General features: G+C 34.9%; 1 protein-coding gene and 1 long non-coding RNA gene across 3 annotated transcripts; both read right to left on the bottom strand.

The window, feature by feature from the left end:
- Nucleotides 1-377: 377 nt before the first annotated feature.
- Nucleotides 378-2,580, bottom strand: LOC128194466 (protein WUSCHEL-like). 2 transcript variants are annotated; one of them, XR_008245843.1, is made up of 3 exons: nt 1,817-2,580; nt 907-1,198; nt 378-802 (listed from the first exon to the last, which is right to left on the bottom strand). XR_008245843.1 is itself a non-coding variant. In XM_052870137.1 (2 exons), the coding sequence occupies exons 1-2, from the start codon at nt 1,178-1,180 to the stop codon at nt 618-620; spliced, it is 459 nt and encodes a 152-aa protein (XP_052726097.1). In that variant the 5' UTR covers nt 1,181-1,209; the 3' UTR covers nt 378-617. The 2 variants fall into 2 exon arrangements, 1 of the variants encoding a protein (XP_052726097.1); XM_052870137.1 differs by lacking the exon at nt 1,817-2,580 and having other exon boundaries at nt 907-1,209.
- Nucleotides 2,581-12,185: 9,605 nt separating this feature from the next.
- On the bottom strand, nt 12,186-14,686 carry LOC128194367 (uncharacterized). Its single transcript, XR_008245815.1, has 2 exons — nt 14,308-14,686; nt 12,186-13,064 (listed from the first exon to the last, which is right to left on the bottom strand). It is a non-coding gene; the product is annotated as an uncharacterized LOC128194367 (long non-coding RNA).
- Between the last annotated feature and the right edge of the window lie 1,395 nt (nt 14,687-16,081).

Below are 16,081 nucleotides of genomic sequence, written 5' to 3' on the forward strand. Positions count from 1 at the left end.
TTGGTTTGTGAATTAGGGGAGAATTCAGATTTTCTTAGTTTTCGATTTGTTTTTTTTATTTAAAAAAATAAAAAAAATTTATTTGTGTTCTGTTTTTAGTCTGTTAATGTATGTTTTGTAAATATGTGTTTTGTTTGCTGTTTTTGAAATATGTGTTTTATTTGCTTTGATATTTTATGTTTGGTATTAGGTATTTTGTTTCGTTAATACATGTTCTGTTTTATTTAATTATTTAGATTTCGTTTTTGTTAAAAAAAAAAAAAAAAAAAAAAAAAAACAGAGAGCATAAAATTGCAGTAATAGGGCAGAGAGGTGAGGTTTGAGTAGAGATATAATCTGAGTGCATTTATTGAAAATAACTGATACACAGATAACATTTTGTCTTACACTGCTGATAAAATAAAATACATAAAAACATAATAAAGATGTTCAGGGTTCGATCATTTCTGATCGTTAAATATTACAGACCATTAAAAAAGAAAAAAAAACATAAAAAAACATAAAAACATAAAAGCATAAAAAAAAAAAATTAAGTGTTCAGATTACATGCCTTGTTCAAATTCTGGCCACACTCGGCCAGCCAAAACATAAAAAAAAATAACATAAAAAAGTAAAATTCAACGAAAGAATTCTCGAGCTGGTTGTGGAGGTCTCAGGGAGAGCTCCGTTGAGGGAGCTCTGGTTCGGAATGTGAGAAGCATGGGTGGCGGGATTTGTCGTACGTCCCTATCGTCGTCGATGATGATCGGAACGGGAAACAGATTCAGCAGCCTCGGTGCCCTCATAATCACCCAGTCATAATCTTTCGGCCAAAAAAAAAAAAATAAAAAAGAAAATAAAAATTGTGTGTTAATAATAAAAGAGGAAAGGAAAATAAATAAAAGTGAGTTTTGATCAGAGTCTTACCGTACATATATAGTGGCAGTTGCGAAAACTGAGTGCCAGTAGGGTCTATCTCCGCTTGCCAGCGCCTGACCCGATTGCCGTGATTGTTGAACCAGCAGTGCACGTTGTATTCGCTGGCATCTCCGAAGATCCTTAGTCGAGACGTGATCTCGACAACTTGCGCTCTGCTTGGGTGTGTGACCCCAAAGTTGTAGATTCTGGTCATCATCTGGGTCTGATCTTCGGTAAGACGCCACCGCTGACTGGTGTATCTCTCTGCTTCCATCTCGCTCATTCTTCCTCTCGCTGTATTCTAAAAAAAAAAAAAAAAAAACAAAAGAACAAAGCATAACTCATAAAAAAGCATAATTTAAAAAAAAAAAAAAATTTCTTAGTTCTGTGTTTTCTTTATTTGTTCTTGTTTTCTTTTAGATTTATTTTGTCCTGTCTGTCTTTGATGTTTTTGGTCTGGTCTCAGATCTGTTTCACGGTCCTTGCAAAAGGGTCCTAAACGGATCTACGTCCTGTTGTCCTGTTGTCCTTGTCCGTGTTGTTCTTGTTTTAATTTATGTTTTTGTGTTTTTAGTTTTTAGTGGGGTACGTGGCGTTGTTCTACCCGATTGTCTCTGCCATACCTTCAAACGAAGGGAGATTAACGTCTGGTTTCCAGCCGATATACCCCTTATGTTTTAAGACAATTGTGTTTTTAGTGTTTTAAAATTAAAAAAAAAAATTTGAAAAGGAGAAGAAAGAAGATGGAGCGGAAAGAAAAATAAAGAGCAGTGCAAAGAAGAAAAATACTGGAAAGCAGTAAAGGGAGAGTAGGCAAGAGTAAAGCAGAGGAAAATAGAAGAAAAAAAAGAGAAGGCAGAAAGAAGGATAAGTAAAGCAAGCAGAAAGAAAGGGAGATCCGAGAGTGCAGAGGACTTACCTGGAGAAGTAGGGGTTGCAGAAGCTCCTCGCAGATCTCAACTCTTCAAAAGGCACCGGGGCAGAGGCTCCGCGCAGCTCCAGACGCTCAGAGAGGAGTAGTGAGAGAGCAGACTAGGTCAGAAATGTCGCTCAGGCGCTGAAGTTGGCCTATTTATAGGCAAATTGTTTCCACTGTAGCAACAGTGCCGGTCATTCCCACCGAAACTGTTGCCACAGTACCGGTCTTCTCCTTTTTCAAAAAAAAAATAAAATAAAATAAAATAAAATAAAATAAAATAAAAATTAATAAAAAAAAATAATAAAAAAATAAAAAATAAAAAATAAAAAATAAAAAAAAATAAAAAATAAAAAAAATTATTTTTTTAGCATCTACTGATGGGTGCTAGGTGATTTGGACATCTGCTGATGGATGTCAATGATAACATCTACTGATGGATGTTACTGAAAATTTCTTCCCATTTCCCTACCTTTTATTGCACTTGTCCATAATATGTTTCCTGATTGCTGATGTATGCTTAGAGCACATTGAGGACAATGTGTAGTTTAAGTGTGGTCTATAGGGAGAGATTCTGATTGTTCTTTGTTTTATGTGTTAAATTTTTTCTGTTTTAGATTGTTTTTAGTGTGTTTTTGTGTGCAATTTTACATTTTTTCTCTATTTTCTAGACTATGTTAAAGTTGTAGACTCGTCTTTCATTTCACTCGATTGATACTCATGGCATGAAATCTTTGCTTTTCTCTGCTTGGAAAATGATTATGATGTTTAAGAGGTTGATTTAATTGTGACAAATACCCTATGTGAGATTTGAGCCACTTTATTTCTTTCTTGCGTGTGACATGTCTCTTGATTGCTTGCACATGTGCCTTGGCTTGACTCTTGTTGATGATTCTTGAAACATATGCATGTTTAGAAATGATAAAGGCATTTTATTTCTTGAGCCTCGTTAGCCAAATAAGCCTACCCTGTTATTATCATTTGATAACCCCTTTGAGCCTATACTATCCATTTCTTTGTTTTGAAGCCCATACACTCGACCTAAGTGAAAAACTATGATTACCTTAACCTTAGGAAAATTTGGAGCTTTGGAAGTGTTTTGGGAATAAGTGTGGTCTCCGTGGGGATTCTTATAAATTGGCTAGTTGGTTCCTCATCTTGTTTTATTTTTGGAAATATGATCTTGTTGAGTGAAAAAAAAAAATTGAAAAAAAAAAAGAAAAAAAAATTTGAAAAATGAAAAAAAAAAACAATTTTGTGAATAATGGAGTCAAGAAGAGGATTGAATTAGAGGTTTGGTTGTGATTTGACTGTGTTTACACTTGTTCCCCATTGCTCCTCTATTTCTTGTGGTTTGTAGCTACTTATCCATATATATCCTCCCTTGTCCTTGGCCCCATTACAGCCATAAAAGACCTTTTGATTTAAACATGCATATACTTCTGAGTGTTGATTTTAGAGGCTTGCCAAGTCTGTTTGTGTTTGCTTTCTTGAGTGCATCGAGCTGATATTATTATTTACCCTAGACACTTGAGAGAAACACTGATAGTGCATCTGTGAGGTTTTGGTACTTTTAATTCACCTCTTGAACTGATTAATTGTTTTACCATGTTTTGAATTGCTTGGATGATTTCTGCGAGTATCTGTTTTCTATGATTTTGTGTCAGATATTGTCTACATCTTTTCGTTGTCCAGATTTCTTGAGAACAGTGTAAATTTTCTTTCTTTCTTGTGAGTTTTTATTTTCTGTGTGCTGAGTTTTTGGTCGTACACCTAATGTCCATTGAATTATTCCCTGATTTGCGTCTTAATTTTGCCCAGGAGTGCAAAAGACTAAGTGTGGTCTATTTTGATGAATCATTATTTTATTCACTTCATTTAGTTTATTGTGCTAGAATTAATCAGGGAATTGTGCTTAATTGTCCAGTATTTTCCCATTTTACTGAATTGAGCCTAATCCGATCAGAAATTCTTATTTTAATTAATTTGAATTATCTGAAACGAATGATTTACATTATTGAGTGCATGAAAAATTTTGGAAAATATTTTTGGACATTTAGACTTTCTGTACAAATTCCCAATTCCTCTCGGGTAATCGTTTACAGGGGCAGAAGTGCCTAAAAGTCAGTTTTTTTGCCAATGGTGACCTGTGTTCACCTGACTGAGTACCTGTGTTGGACTTTCTGTACAAATTTGCAATTCCTCTCGGGTAATCGTTTACAGGAGTGCTGTAAACGATTACCAGTGCTGCGTGAATGTTGTGTCAACTTGTGTGTCTTCGTTTGAGTTCAATTCTTATCCGTTTTGCATGCAATTTTTTTTCATATTTTTGTATGGATGTCTATTTTCATGTATAGTTTTTACCTTGTTCAAATTCACTATGTGTTGTTCCCAGTAAATGTTTTACTCCACTGTGTCAGTCCAGCAAAGGGAATTTGGAAACACACATGCCGCACATGCACATGGAAAGGCTTTGGTTTTAATTTTTTATGGAGAATAGGATAAAGAAGTGCACATTTACGTGAAGTCCAACAAATGCAAGTAGCACATGATGGAAGGAATATACAAAAGCTTGTGGTATGAGTGCACACACATGGAGTTTTACTTCCATTTGATGGATGATGACATGGAATCACATTTCTGAAAATGGTCCACCAAACACATGCTTGCAATGTACCAAGAATCACTTAAGTTTCACAAATGTCACGGCTGGAAACATCAAGTGGAGGGCCCCTTTGTTTTATTTTGATTGAAGGAGAGTTTAAAGAATTAGTTGGAAGATGCACATCTCTCACAATGTCTCACGGTTGGTGCAGCAGGAAAATATTCAGCCATCATACCTTCACATGGACATGGAAGCCAAAGTAAGAAACACATGCAAAAGAGCTTCATCCAGCCATTGATACAAAAAAGGAGAGAAGAAAAATTTTGGAGGGGGGTTAGTTGGTGGATGGAGAGGAGAGGCCGTGAGCTCATGGTGGGAGGATGAAGAAAACAAATCACTGCTGGGATGGAGGATGATGCTTGGATTCTTGTTGTCTTCTAAATTGGTGTTGTACATCTTTCCATTTAAGTTTTTGTTCATTTGTTGTTATATTCATCTTAGTATTCTATAAACTGTAATTTGTATTTTGTTTGTGCAAGTTGATGTTGTAATTTTAGAAGCTTTGTAATTTCATTTTGGGAAGTGTTTTTCCTTCTTTTGATTTATGGTGCAAGGTCTCGGCTTGTTTAAGAGTTATTCTCCTTCTTTCATTTTGTTTTCTATGCAATTTTGTTGAATCTTTTTAGTGTTTATGCATAGATGTTCTAGGCTCTTTCTCTTTTAATACCTCTTTGATTTTAATTTAATTAGTGATGAAAGAAAGTCTTGGTGTCATGGCTGGAATGGTAAGCAATTTGATTGAAATTGAAGAAGTAAATTAGGTGGAGTAGGTGTGTACGTAAAAGAGCTCTTTTCCTTGTAGAAATCATCATTTTCTTCTAAAAATTCATTAGCATTTAGTCCAACATGTGGACCTCTTCTTGTATTATGTTTTTGTCTTTTCATGAGCTGTTTTGGAGAAGAAGTGTCATGGCTGGAATGTTGTGTACGTAGGTGATGTGGAGAATACAATTTAATTTGCTTTTCATTTAGAAATGTAATTGAAGTTGAAGTAAATGTTTTCTTTGTAAAATTGAATTGGTATGGATGTTGGATGTTTACGGTTTTGGATGTCCATTTGCAATTATCCTTTCAATGAAACCAAGCAAATTTGTCACGGCACATGAGGTAATTTTTAGAAGCATTTCAAATTCTGTTTTTAAATTTCCAGATTTTACTGTTTTTTTTTACTGCTGTAATTTTATTTATGTTGTAATTTAATTTCAGTTGTTGTTTTATGCAATTTAATTTCTGCTTTTCTTTATTTTTGGATGTTGATCATTTACTGTAATTTTATTTTCTGTATTTTACTGCAGTTATTTTTTTTTATTCCGTTTTTTACTGTTTTCTAAAATTTACTGTTTTCTGTTTTTATTGATTTATGTATTTATTATTTTCTTTCTGTATTTTTCTTTTACTGTTTTACTGATTTTGAAATTTTGTATTCATTGTTTTTACTGTTATTGTTTACTGCTGTAATTTCATATTTTTGTTTTTGATGTTTTACTGTTTTTACTATTTTCTGTATTTACTATTTTCTGCATTTTATGTTTTTCTGTATTTTCATTTTTATTGTTCCAGATTTATTTTCACTGTTTCATGTTACTGTATTTTCATTTTTTTTACTGTTTTCTGTTTTTACTATTTTCTGTATTTATTGTTTACTGTATTTTCGTTTTCTGTAATTTAGTTTTCTGTTCCAGATTTAATTTTAATGTTTTATTTTACTGTAAATTCGTTTTTACTGTAGCAGTTTAATTTTTACTGTTTTAATTTTGTTTTACCGTTTTAGTTTAATTTTTACCGTAATTTAATTTTTTGTTCAAACAAATTGTAAACACCCCCTACTTCATGTTAAATCTGAGACTGAACCCACAATATTGGTCCTTGAGAGACGACCTAGGAGTCACTTCCTGGTATCTATACTGCATTATTTTTTCTGTATCAAATTTGTATGACCGCGACAGTCGTATCAAATTTTAGTTGTATCAAATTTTGGCGCAATACAGTAAACAATAAATACAGAAAATAGTAAAAACAGAAAACAGTAAAAAAAAATGAAAATACAGTAACATGAAACAGTGAAAATAAATCTGGAACAATAAAAATGAAAATACAGAAAAACATAAAATGCAGAAAATAGTAAATACAGAAAATAGTAAAAACAGTAAAACATCAAAAACAAAAATATGAAATTACAGCAGTAAATAATAACAGTAAAAACAATGAATACAAAATTTCAAGGACCAAATGTGGTTCAGTCTTAGGTCAACACGAAGTGGGGAGGTTGTTTCTTTGTTCATGTTTCGGTTTTTATGTAGTTTGTTGTGTCTTGTGTACAGTTTGCATGCTTTTCGTGAATTCTGGATTGTGATTAGGTTGTCAGTTTTCCTTCACTTCATTGATACTCTGAATTGTTGGATTCCTTACTTTTCTTTACTTGGAAGATGATCAAGATGTTTGAGAGTTGAATTGATGGTGACCATTTTACCTGTGTGAGATTTGAGCCATTTAATAATCTTTCTTGTGTGTTATATATCTCTTGATTGCTTGCACATATTTCTTGGCTTGACTGTTTTTGATTACTCTCGATCGATACGCATGTTTGAAAGTAATAAAGGCATTTTGTTGTTGAGCCTCTTGAGCCAGATAAGCCTACCCTATTTTCATGCATTGATAACCCTTTTGAGCCTACGTTTTCCCCATTTCTTTGTTGTGAAGCTCATACACCAACCCTAAGTGAAAAACCATGATTACCTTAACCTTAGGAATTCTGGAGCTTTGGAATTGTTTTGGGAATAAGTGTGGTCTCCGGGGAGTTTTCAGATGAATTGGCTAAGTGAGCATTCTCTTTATCGTGTTTTTGTGAATATATGGTGTATCTTGTCTCTTGGAATTGTGTGCTAAATAGAGTAAAGAAAAAGAGACAGGACCAAAAAAAAAAAATGTAAAAAAAAAAAAAGAGAAAGAAAAATCATTAAAAAAAAATTTGTGAAAAATTGTGAATAATGGAGTCAAGAAGAGGACGAAATCAGAGGTTGTGGGTGTGTTTGAATGTATTACACTTGTTCCCCATTGCTCCTCTGTTCCTTATGGTTTGTAGCTTCTTATCTAGATATATCTTTCCTTGTCCCTGACCCATTACAACCATGAAAAGACCTTTTGATTTGAACATGCGTATATGCTTGAGTATTGATATTAATTCAGTAATATCAGGTATGTGGCCGTATATATCTTCCAAAAGAATTCTATGCATGCATGTGGCCGGGCTTATACCAGGTATGTCAGCCAAACTCCAACCAATTGCCTTCTTGTGCTTACTCAGTACACCAAGCAACTTCTCCTCTTGAACAGAATCAAGGGAGGTAGAAATGATCACCGGTTTCTTCTCATCATCCTCCAAGTACATGTACTTGAGGTTATCAGGTAGTTGTTTCAGCTCAAGAGTGGGTGTCTGTAAGTCAGATTCAGGTGTACTACCTGCAACGTGGTTAATGCATTCTGACTCTAAAGAGTTCACAGGTAAAGGCAGAACACTCGTCTCATCACAATCTAAATCAATTTCCATCTCAGACATGTCAACACCATCATCAATATTATGCATGGCATCAGCATCCTGGTCATCACAATCCTCATCAAAATCCATAACATTATCAACATCATCCTCAAATTCTGATTCGAATCCAGATTCAATGCATGAATGCAAAGAAGATAGAAAAGAATGCTTCTTCTCATGCTCAGAATGAAGGTCGTCAATGATAAATTCATCAATAATGTCATCCAATGTATCGACCCTAAACAGAGAATGGTCCTCAGCTGGAAATTTCATTGCATCTAGGATATTAAAATGAACAACAATATCAACAAATTCCATAGACAAAGTTCCAGCATATACATCAATCTTAGTTCGGGCAGTTTTCAAGAATGGCCTGCCTAAGATAATGGGAGCGGATCCATGAGAGAATCCCTCCTCCATTTCCAAAACGTAAAAGTCAGCAGGAAAAATTAATTCACCAACCCTAACTAAGACATCTTCTATGAAACCTGTCGGGTGGGTAACGCTTCTATTGGCCAACTGAATGACCACACCTGTGGTTTGCAAAGGACCTAGAGACAAAGATTTATATATGGACAAAGGCATGACATTAATCGAAGCACCCAAATCGAGCATGGCATTCTCAAACTTATTGTTTCCAATCACACAAGGAATACAAAATATCCCTGGGTCCTTGCACTTTTCAGGAATGTGTGGGACCGCTTTACCAATAAGTGCAGATACATTCCTTCCCATGCTAATCCTCTCATTGCCCTTCATCTTCCTCTTGTGTGTGCACAACTCCTTCAAGAATTTGGCATATTTCGGTATCTGCTTGATGGCATCGAGTAGAGGTATGTTCACCTCTACCTTCTTGAAGGTCTCCAAAATTTCCCTATCCACCTCTTCCATCTTTTTGCTAGGAAGGGCCCGTGAAGGGAATAGAAGAGGGACAGGTCGATCAATTAATGGAGAAGATGCGGTAGCGGTGGTGGTGGAAAAGGAAGAAGATCCACCTGAAGAAGATCCTCCGGCTGGAGAAGAAGATCCACCCACCTCAAATGTCCTGCATGGACCATCGTGGTCGTCCTCTCTAGGACAAGTGGCAGGCACGGGTGTAGGTGTAGAAGCGGGCTCTGAAGGCACAACAATCTGCTTCCCTGATCTGAGGGTTATGGCACTTACATTCCTTGGATTCTGCACAGTTTGGGATGGTAACTTATCGGAATTCTGTGACTGTGCCTGGTTTATCTGAGTAGCCATCTGACCCATCTGGTTAGTGAGACTCTGTATGGAAGCTCTAGTCTCCTGCTGAAATTGCATGTTATCTTTTTGAAACTGCAGGTTTTGCATAGTCATCTGTCTCACTAGCTCTTCCAATGAAGGTTCAGACGAAGTGGAATGTTGAGCAGCTGGTTGGGCAGGTGCCTCTTGCTGCTGCTGTTGTTGTTGCCTCTGGTGTTGTTGCATAGGTGGAGGCACATATCTGTTAGGTGCTCCAGCATTCAGGAAAGGTGTTGCCTGCTGTTGATGTTGTGGCGCATTGTTCCATCTAAGATTAGGGTGATTCATCCACCCTGGGTTGTACCTGTTGCTGGATAAGTCATGATTTTGTTGTTGTGGCTGCCTGTTGTTGTAGATGTTCGTAGCATAAGCCTGAGGTGTATCGTGAGAACTTGGTTGCTGTAGAGAAGGACAAACATCAGTGTGATGGTCACTAGAACAAATAGCACACACTCGTGCAACAGAAGTAGATGGAGGTGTCGATCTCTGACTGGATGCCAACTGTGTCACCAACTTCGCAAGAGAGTTAATCTGGCCTTCCAACTTGCTTTCAACAACCGATAAAGACTGGGCAACAACATCATGTACGCCCTTCACCACAATGGCATCATTTCTCACACTGAACTGTTGGGAGTTAGAAGCCATCTTTTTAATCAAATGCCTAGCTTCAGCAGGCGTCATGTCTCCAAGCGCTCCACCACTGGCAGCATCGATCATACTCCTCTCCATGTTGTTCAGTCCTTCATAGAAATACTGGAGAAGCAGTTGCTCGCTTATCTGATGGTGAGGGCAGCTTGCACAAAGTTTCTTGAATCTTTCCCAGTACTCATATAAGCTCTCCTCTCCAAACTATCTAATCCCAGATATATCTTTCCTGATCGCAGTTGTTCGGGATGCTGGAAAAAATTTCTCCAAGAATAACCTCTTTAGATCGTCCCAGCTGGTGATGGATCTAGGCGCCAAACAGTATAACCAATCCTTTGCTACACCTTCTAGCGAATGCGGGAATGCCTTCAGAAAGATACTGTCTTCAGGAACATCATGAGGTTTCATTGATGAACAAACAATATGGAATTCCTTGAGATGTTTATGTGGGCTTTCGCCTGCAAGGCCATGAAACTTTGGTAACAAATGGATTAGTCCAGTCTTGAGAACATATGGAACATCTTCATCTGGATACTGGATGCACAAACTTTCGTAGGTGAAATCAGGTGCAGCCATTTCTCTAAGAGTCCTCTCGCGAGGTGGAGGTTGTGCCATATCGTTCTCAGTGTGAAAAATAACAGAATCAGAATCAGAATCAGTAGTCGGATGTTCCGTATCTACTGCAACTGGCTCGACAAATGACTCTAAAGATAAATTCCTAGAAATACTGGCTAACCTATGAAACGTCCTTTCAATCTCAGGATCAAAGGGTGATATGGTTCCAGGATTGCTCCTAGTCATGTACTAAGTTACAGCACCCTACAATCACGAGACTCAAACATAGACGACAAAACACATATTTACCAAAAAAAACCTCAAACTAAACCATTGGTCCCCGGCAGCGGCGCCAAAATTTGATACAACTGTCGCGGTCGTACAAATTTTAAGCAACAAAAAATAATGCAGTATAGCTAGGATGTGACTCCTAGGTCGTCTCTCAAGGACCAAATGTGGTTCAGTCTTAGGTCAACACGTAGTGGGGGGGTTGTGATTGTTTTTGGTTGCGGAAAAATGTAAATGTTGAAAGCAGTAAATTAACAAACCGTAAAAATAAAACAGAAAATAGTAAAAAGAAAAACAAAATTTAAAAACAGTAAAACGAAATTAAAACAGTAAAAATGAAATTACAGCAACATAAAACAGTAGAAATAAATCTGGGACAGTAAAAACGAAAATACAGAAAAACAGAAAATACAGAAAACAGTAAATACAGAAAATAGTGAAAACAGAAAATTTTAGAAAACAGTAAAAACAAAATTACAGCAACATAAAACAGTAGAAATAAATCTGGGACAGTAAAAACGAAAATACAGAAAAACAGAAAATACGGAAAACTGTAAAAACAGTAAAACAGTAAAAACAAAAAAGATGAAATTATAGCAGTAAATAATAACAGTAAAAACAGTACAGAATTTCAAAATCAGTAAAACAGTAACAGCAAAATACAGAAGACGAAAATACAGAAAAACAGAAAATACAGAAAACAGTAAATACAGAAAAAAGTGAAAACAGAATCAAACTTAATGCAGTAAAATACAGAGAATAAAATTACAGTGAATTAATCAACATGCAAAAGTAAAGAAGAGGAGAAATTAAATTGCAGAAAACAACAACTGAAATTGAATTACAACAGAAATTAAATTACAGCAGGAAAAAGAGACAGTAAAATCTGAAATTTAAAAACAGAAATTGAAATGCTTCTAAAACTTACCTCATGTGCCGTGACAAATTTGCTTGGTTTCATTGAAATGATAATTGTAAATGGACATCCAAAACCATAAGCATCCAACATCTATATCAATTTAATTTGCAAAGAAAACTTACCTCTTTTCAGCACTTCTTGTCATCTTTTGAATTGAACACCAATTTGAATTTTATTCTCCACATGCACACTAAGTCAGCCACAGTACCAAGTTTTCCTTTCCTTCTTAATTAAAACAAAATCAAAGATGAATTAAAAGAGAATGAGCTTTGACAATTTCCATAAGTTACCAATTGCTTTGTTTTTATTTTTTTTTTACTTCTTACAACTTTAAAATAAAATCATGAATCAATACTTCATTACTTACCTCAAAACAGCCATGAACATTCAACCTTAAACCATAAAAGGATTCAAACAAAAACTTACCAAAAACAAGGAAATGAAAGAACAAGAATAACACTTACACATCCATTGGTTTTTTATTTTTTTTAGCACAAGTGAATAGAATGAAACACTTCCAAATTGAAATTACAATGCTTATAAAATTACAACAACAACTTACAAACTCAAAATACAAATTAATACCAAGATGAAAACAGTAGATGAATGAAAGCTTAAATGGAAAAGTGTACAAAACCAAAGGTGAAGGCACCAAGAACTTCAAGCTACATCATCCTTCATTCTTTCTAGCAATCATCGTTTTTTTTCTCATCCAACTCCAAACTCTTCTTGTTTGCCTTGGTTTTTCACGGCTCTCTCTCCCCAACTCAGAAAAAAAAAATTGGTTTCTTTCATCTCCACTCAAAATGATGATGAATTCCTTAGTGGATGGAGCCCTCAAAGTAATGGAGTACTTCCACTAGCTCCCCTTTTCTGCTGAACCAAGAATTGTTGCAGCTGGAAAGTGAAGTTTTTGCTGCTGGAAAGTGAAGTCTCTTGCTTGTGTTAAATCCATTGGCTTCCATGGGTGTGATGGCTGCTGAGAGTTATGATTCCTTTGGTGCTCCACTTCACATTTCCATGAGCATGTGCTAATAAAATAAAGGAAGCAAGACTCCATTCATTGTTGGCTGCCCATTTCCACGTGAATGTGTGCTCTTTCATGGGTCTTTTGCTTTCTTTGCTTTGGGTCCACTTGTCCCATGCTCTCCTTGGTTGGATGCTTCATGTGACACACCAAAGATGTTCCAAAATAATTCTCTATGTGCTTCATGTATGAATTGGAAGAGTGTGACAAATTCAGAAAATTTGTGGCAGCACCCATGCTTCATTCCATCATCCATGTACATTGTTTGTGCAACAATATTCACATAAAACTTTGTGTGCTTATGTGCTTGGTTTCCAATTCATTTCAACTGTGAGATGCATCTCTAAGCCAATACTTTGATATTCCAGCCACCACAAATACCAAACAACAAGTAAATGCAAACAGATTAAAAATCACTCAAACAGTGTGTACTAGACTGACATAGGATAGTAAAATAAATACTGGGAATAACACAAAACGAATTTGAACAAAGTAAAAACTATACTTGAAAATAGACATCTAGACGAAACCATGAAAAAAAATTCCATGCAAAACGGATAAGAATTGGACTCGAACGAAGAAATACAAGTTGACACAAAATTCAAACAGCAACCAGCGAAAATTGAAATGGGTAAGATGAAATTAGCTCAATTGTTATTTTTCATTTAGCCTTCAAATGTCCCAAATTGTATCTCCAAATTTTCCTTGTAAAATAATTGGCTCAGATAATTCAAATTAGTTAAAATAAGAATTTTCGATCAAATTTAGCACATTTAGGAAAAATAGGATAAATACTGAGCAACTAAGCGCAATTTCTTGATTAAACCCGGTGTAATAAGCTAAGTGCAGTGAGTAAAATATTGATTCATCAAAATAGACCACACTTAGTCTTTTGCACTCCTGGGCAAAATCAAGATGCAAAAACAGGGAACCACTCAAACATCAGGAAGCTAACACAGACTCGGCAAACAGACAACAGAGACTCCAAACACACAGTCGCACTATTCTCATAAAATCTGGACAGTTAAAAAGTATAGGCAGAGTCCCACACAGAGTAAATACTCAAAGAGTCATCCAAACAATTCAGTACAAGGAAAACAATCAATCAGTTCAAGAGATGGATCAAAAGCAACAAAGCCTCACAGATGCACTCACAGTGTTTCTCTCAAGTGTCTAGGGTAAATCAATGTCACTCAATGCACTCAAGAAGACAAACACAAATAGACTTGGCAAGCCTCTAATATCAATACTCAAGCATATACGCATGTTCAAATCAAAAGGTCTTTTCATGGTTGTAATGGGTCAGGGACAAGGAAAGATATATCTAGATAAGAAGCTACAAACCATAAGGAACAGAGGAGCAATGGGGAACAAGTGTAATACATTCAAACACACCCACAACCTCTGATTTCGTCCTCTTCTTGACTCCATTATTCACAATTTTTCACAAATTTTTTTTTAATGATTTTTCTTTCTCTTTTTTTTTTTTACATTTTTTTTTTGGTCCTGTCTCTTTTTCTTTACTCTATTTAGCACACAATTCCAAGAGACAAGATACACCATATATTCACAAAAACACGATAAAGAGAATGCTCACTTAGCCAATTCATCTGAAAACTCCCCGGCAGCGGCGCCAAAATTTGATACGACTGTCGCGGTCATACAAATTTGATACAGAAAAAATAATGCAGTATAGATACCAGGAAGTGACTCCTAGGTCGTCTCTCAAGGACCAATATTGTGGGTTCAGTCTCAGATTTAACATGAAGTAGGGGGTGTTTACAATTTGTTTGAACAAAAAATTAAATTACGGTAAAAATTAAACTAAAACGGTAAAACTAAATTAAAACAGTAAAAATTAAACTGCTACAGTAAAAACGAATTTACAGTAAAATAAAACATTAAAATTAAATCTGGAACAGAAAACTAAATTACAGAAAACGAAAATACAGTAAACAATAAATACAGAAAATAGTAAAAACAGAAAACAGTAAAAAAAAATGAAAATACAGTAACATGAAACAGTGAAAATAAATCTGGAACAATAAAAATGAAAATACAGAAAAACATAAAATGCAGAAAATAGTAAATACAGAAAATAGTAAAAACAGTAAAACATCAAAAACAAAAATATGAAATTACAGCAGTAAATAATAACAGTAAAAACAATGAATACAAAATTTCAAAATCAGTAAAACAGTAAAAGAAAAATACAGAAAGAAAATAATAAATACAGAAATCAATAAAAACAGAAAACAGTAAATTTTAGAAAACAGTAAAAAACGGAATAAAAAAAATAACTGCAGTAAAATACAGAAAATAAAATTACAGTAAATGATCAACATCCAAAAATAAAGAAAAGCAGAAATTAAATTGCATAAAACAACAACTGAAATTAAATTACAACATAAATAAAATTACAGCAGTAAAAAAAAACAGTAAAATCTGGAAATTTAAAAACAGAATTTGAAATGCTTCTAAAAATTACCTCATGTGCCGTGACAAATTTGCTTGGTTTCATTGAAAGGATAATTGCAAATGGACATCCAAAACCGTAAACATCCAACATCCATACCAATTCAATTTTACAAAGAAAACATTTACTTCAACTTCAATTACATTTCTAAATGAAAAGCAAATTAAATTGTATTCTCCACATCACCTACGTACACAACAATCCAGCCATTGATACAAAAAAGGAGAGAAGAAAAATTTTGGAGGGGGTTAGTTGGTGGATGGAGAGGAGAGGCCGTGAGCTCATGGTGGGAGGATGAAGAAAACAAATCACTGCTGGGATGGAGGATGATGCTTGGATTCTTGTTGTCTTCTAAATTGGTGTTGTACATCTTTCCATTTAAGTTTTTGTTCATTTGTTGTTATATTCATCTTAGTATTCTATAAACTGTAATTTGTATTTTGTTTGTGCAAGTTGATGTTGTAATTTTAGAAGCTTTGTAATTTCATTTTGGGAAGTGTTTTTCCTTCTTTTGATTTATGGTGCAAGGTCTCGGCTTGTTTAAGAGTTATTCTCCTTCTTTCATTTTGTTTTCTATGCAATTTTGTTGAATCTTTTTAGTGTTTATGCATAGATGTTCTAGGCTCTTTCTCTTTTAATACCTCTTTGATTTTAATTTAATTAGTGATGAAAGAAAGTCTTGGTGTCATGGCTGGAATGGTAAGCAATTTGATTGAAATTGAAGAAGTAAATTAGGTGGAGTAGGTGTGTACGTAAAAGAGCTCTTTTCCTTGTAGAAATCATCATTTTCTTCTAAAAATTCATTAGCATTTAGGTTGCACATTGAGGTTTCAAAATCCATATACTTGTACAAAAATGCAACACCTTGTTTCTTAATTTCAAATTTTCAAACAAA

Source organism: Vigna angularis, chromosome 10, assembly GCF_016808095.1.
Source record: "Vigna angularis cultivar LongXiaoDou No.4 chromosome 10, ASM1680809v1, whole genome shotgun sequence".
In the NCBI taxonomy this organism is placed as follows: Eukaryota; Viridiplantae; Streptophyta; class Magnoliopsida; order Fabales; family Fabaceae; genus Vigna; species Vigna angularis.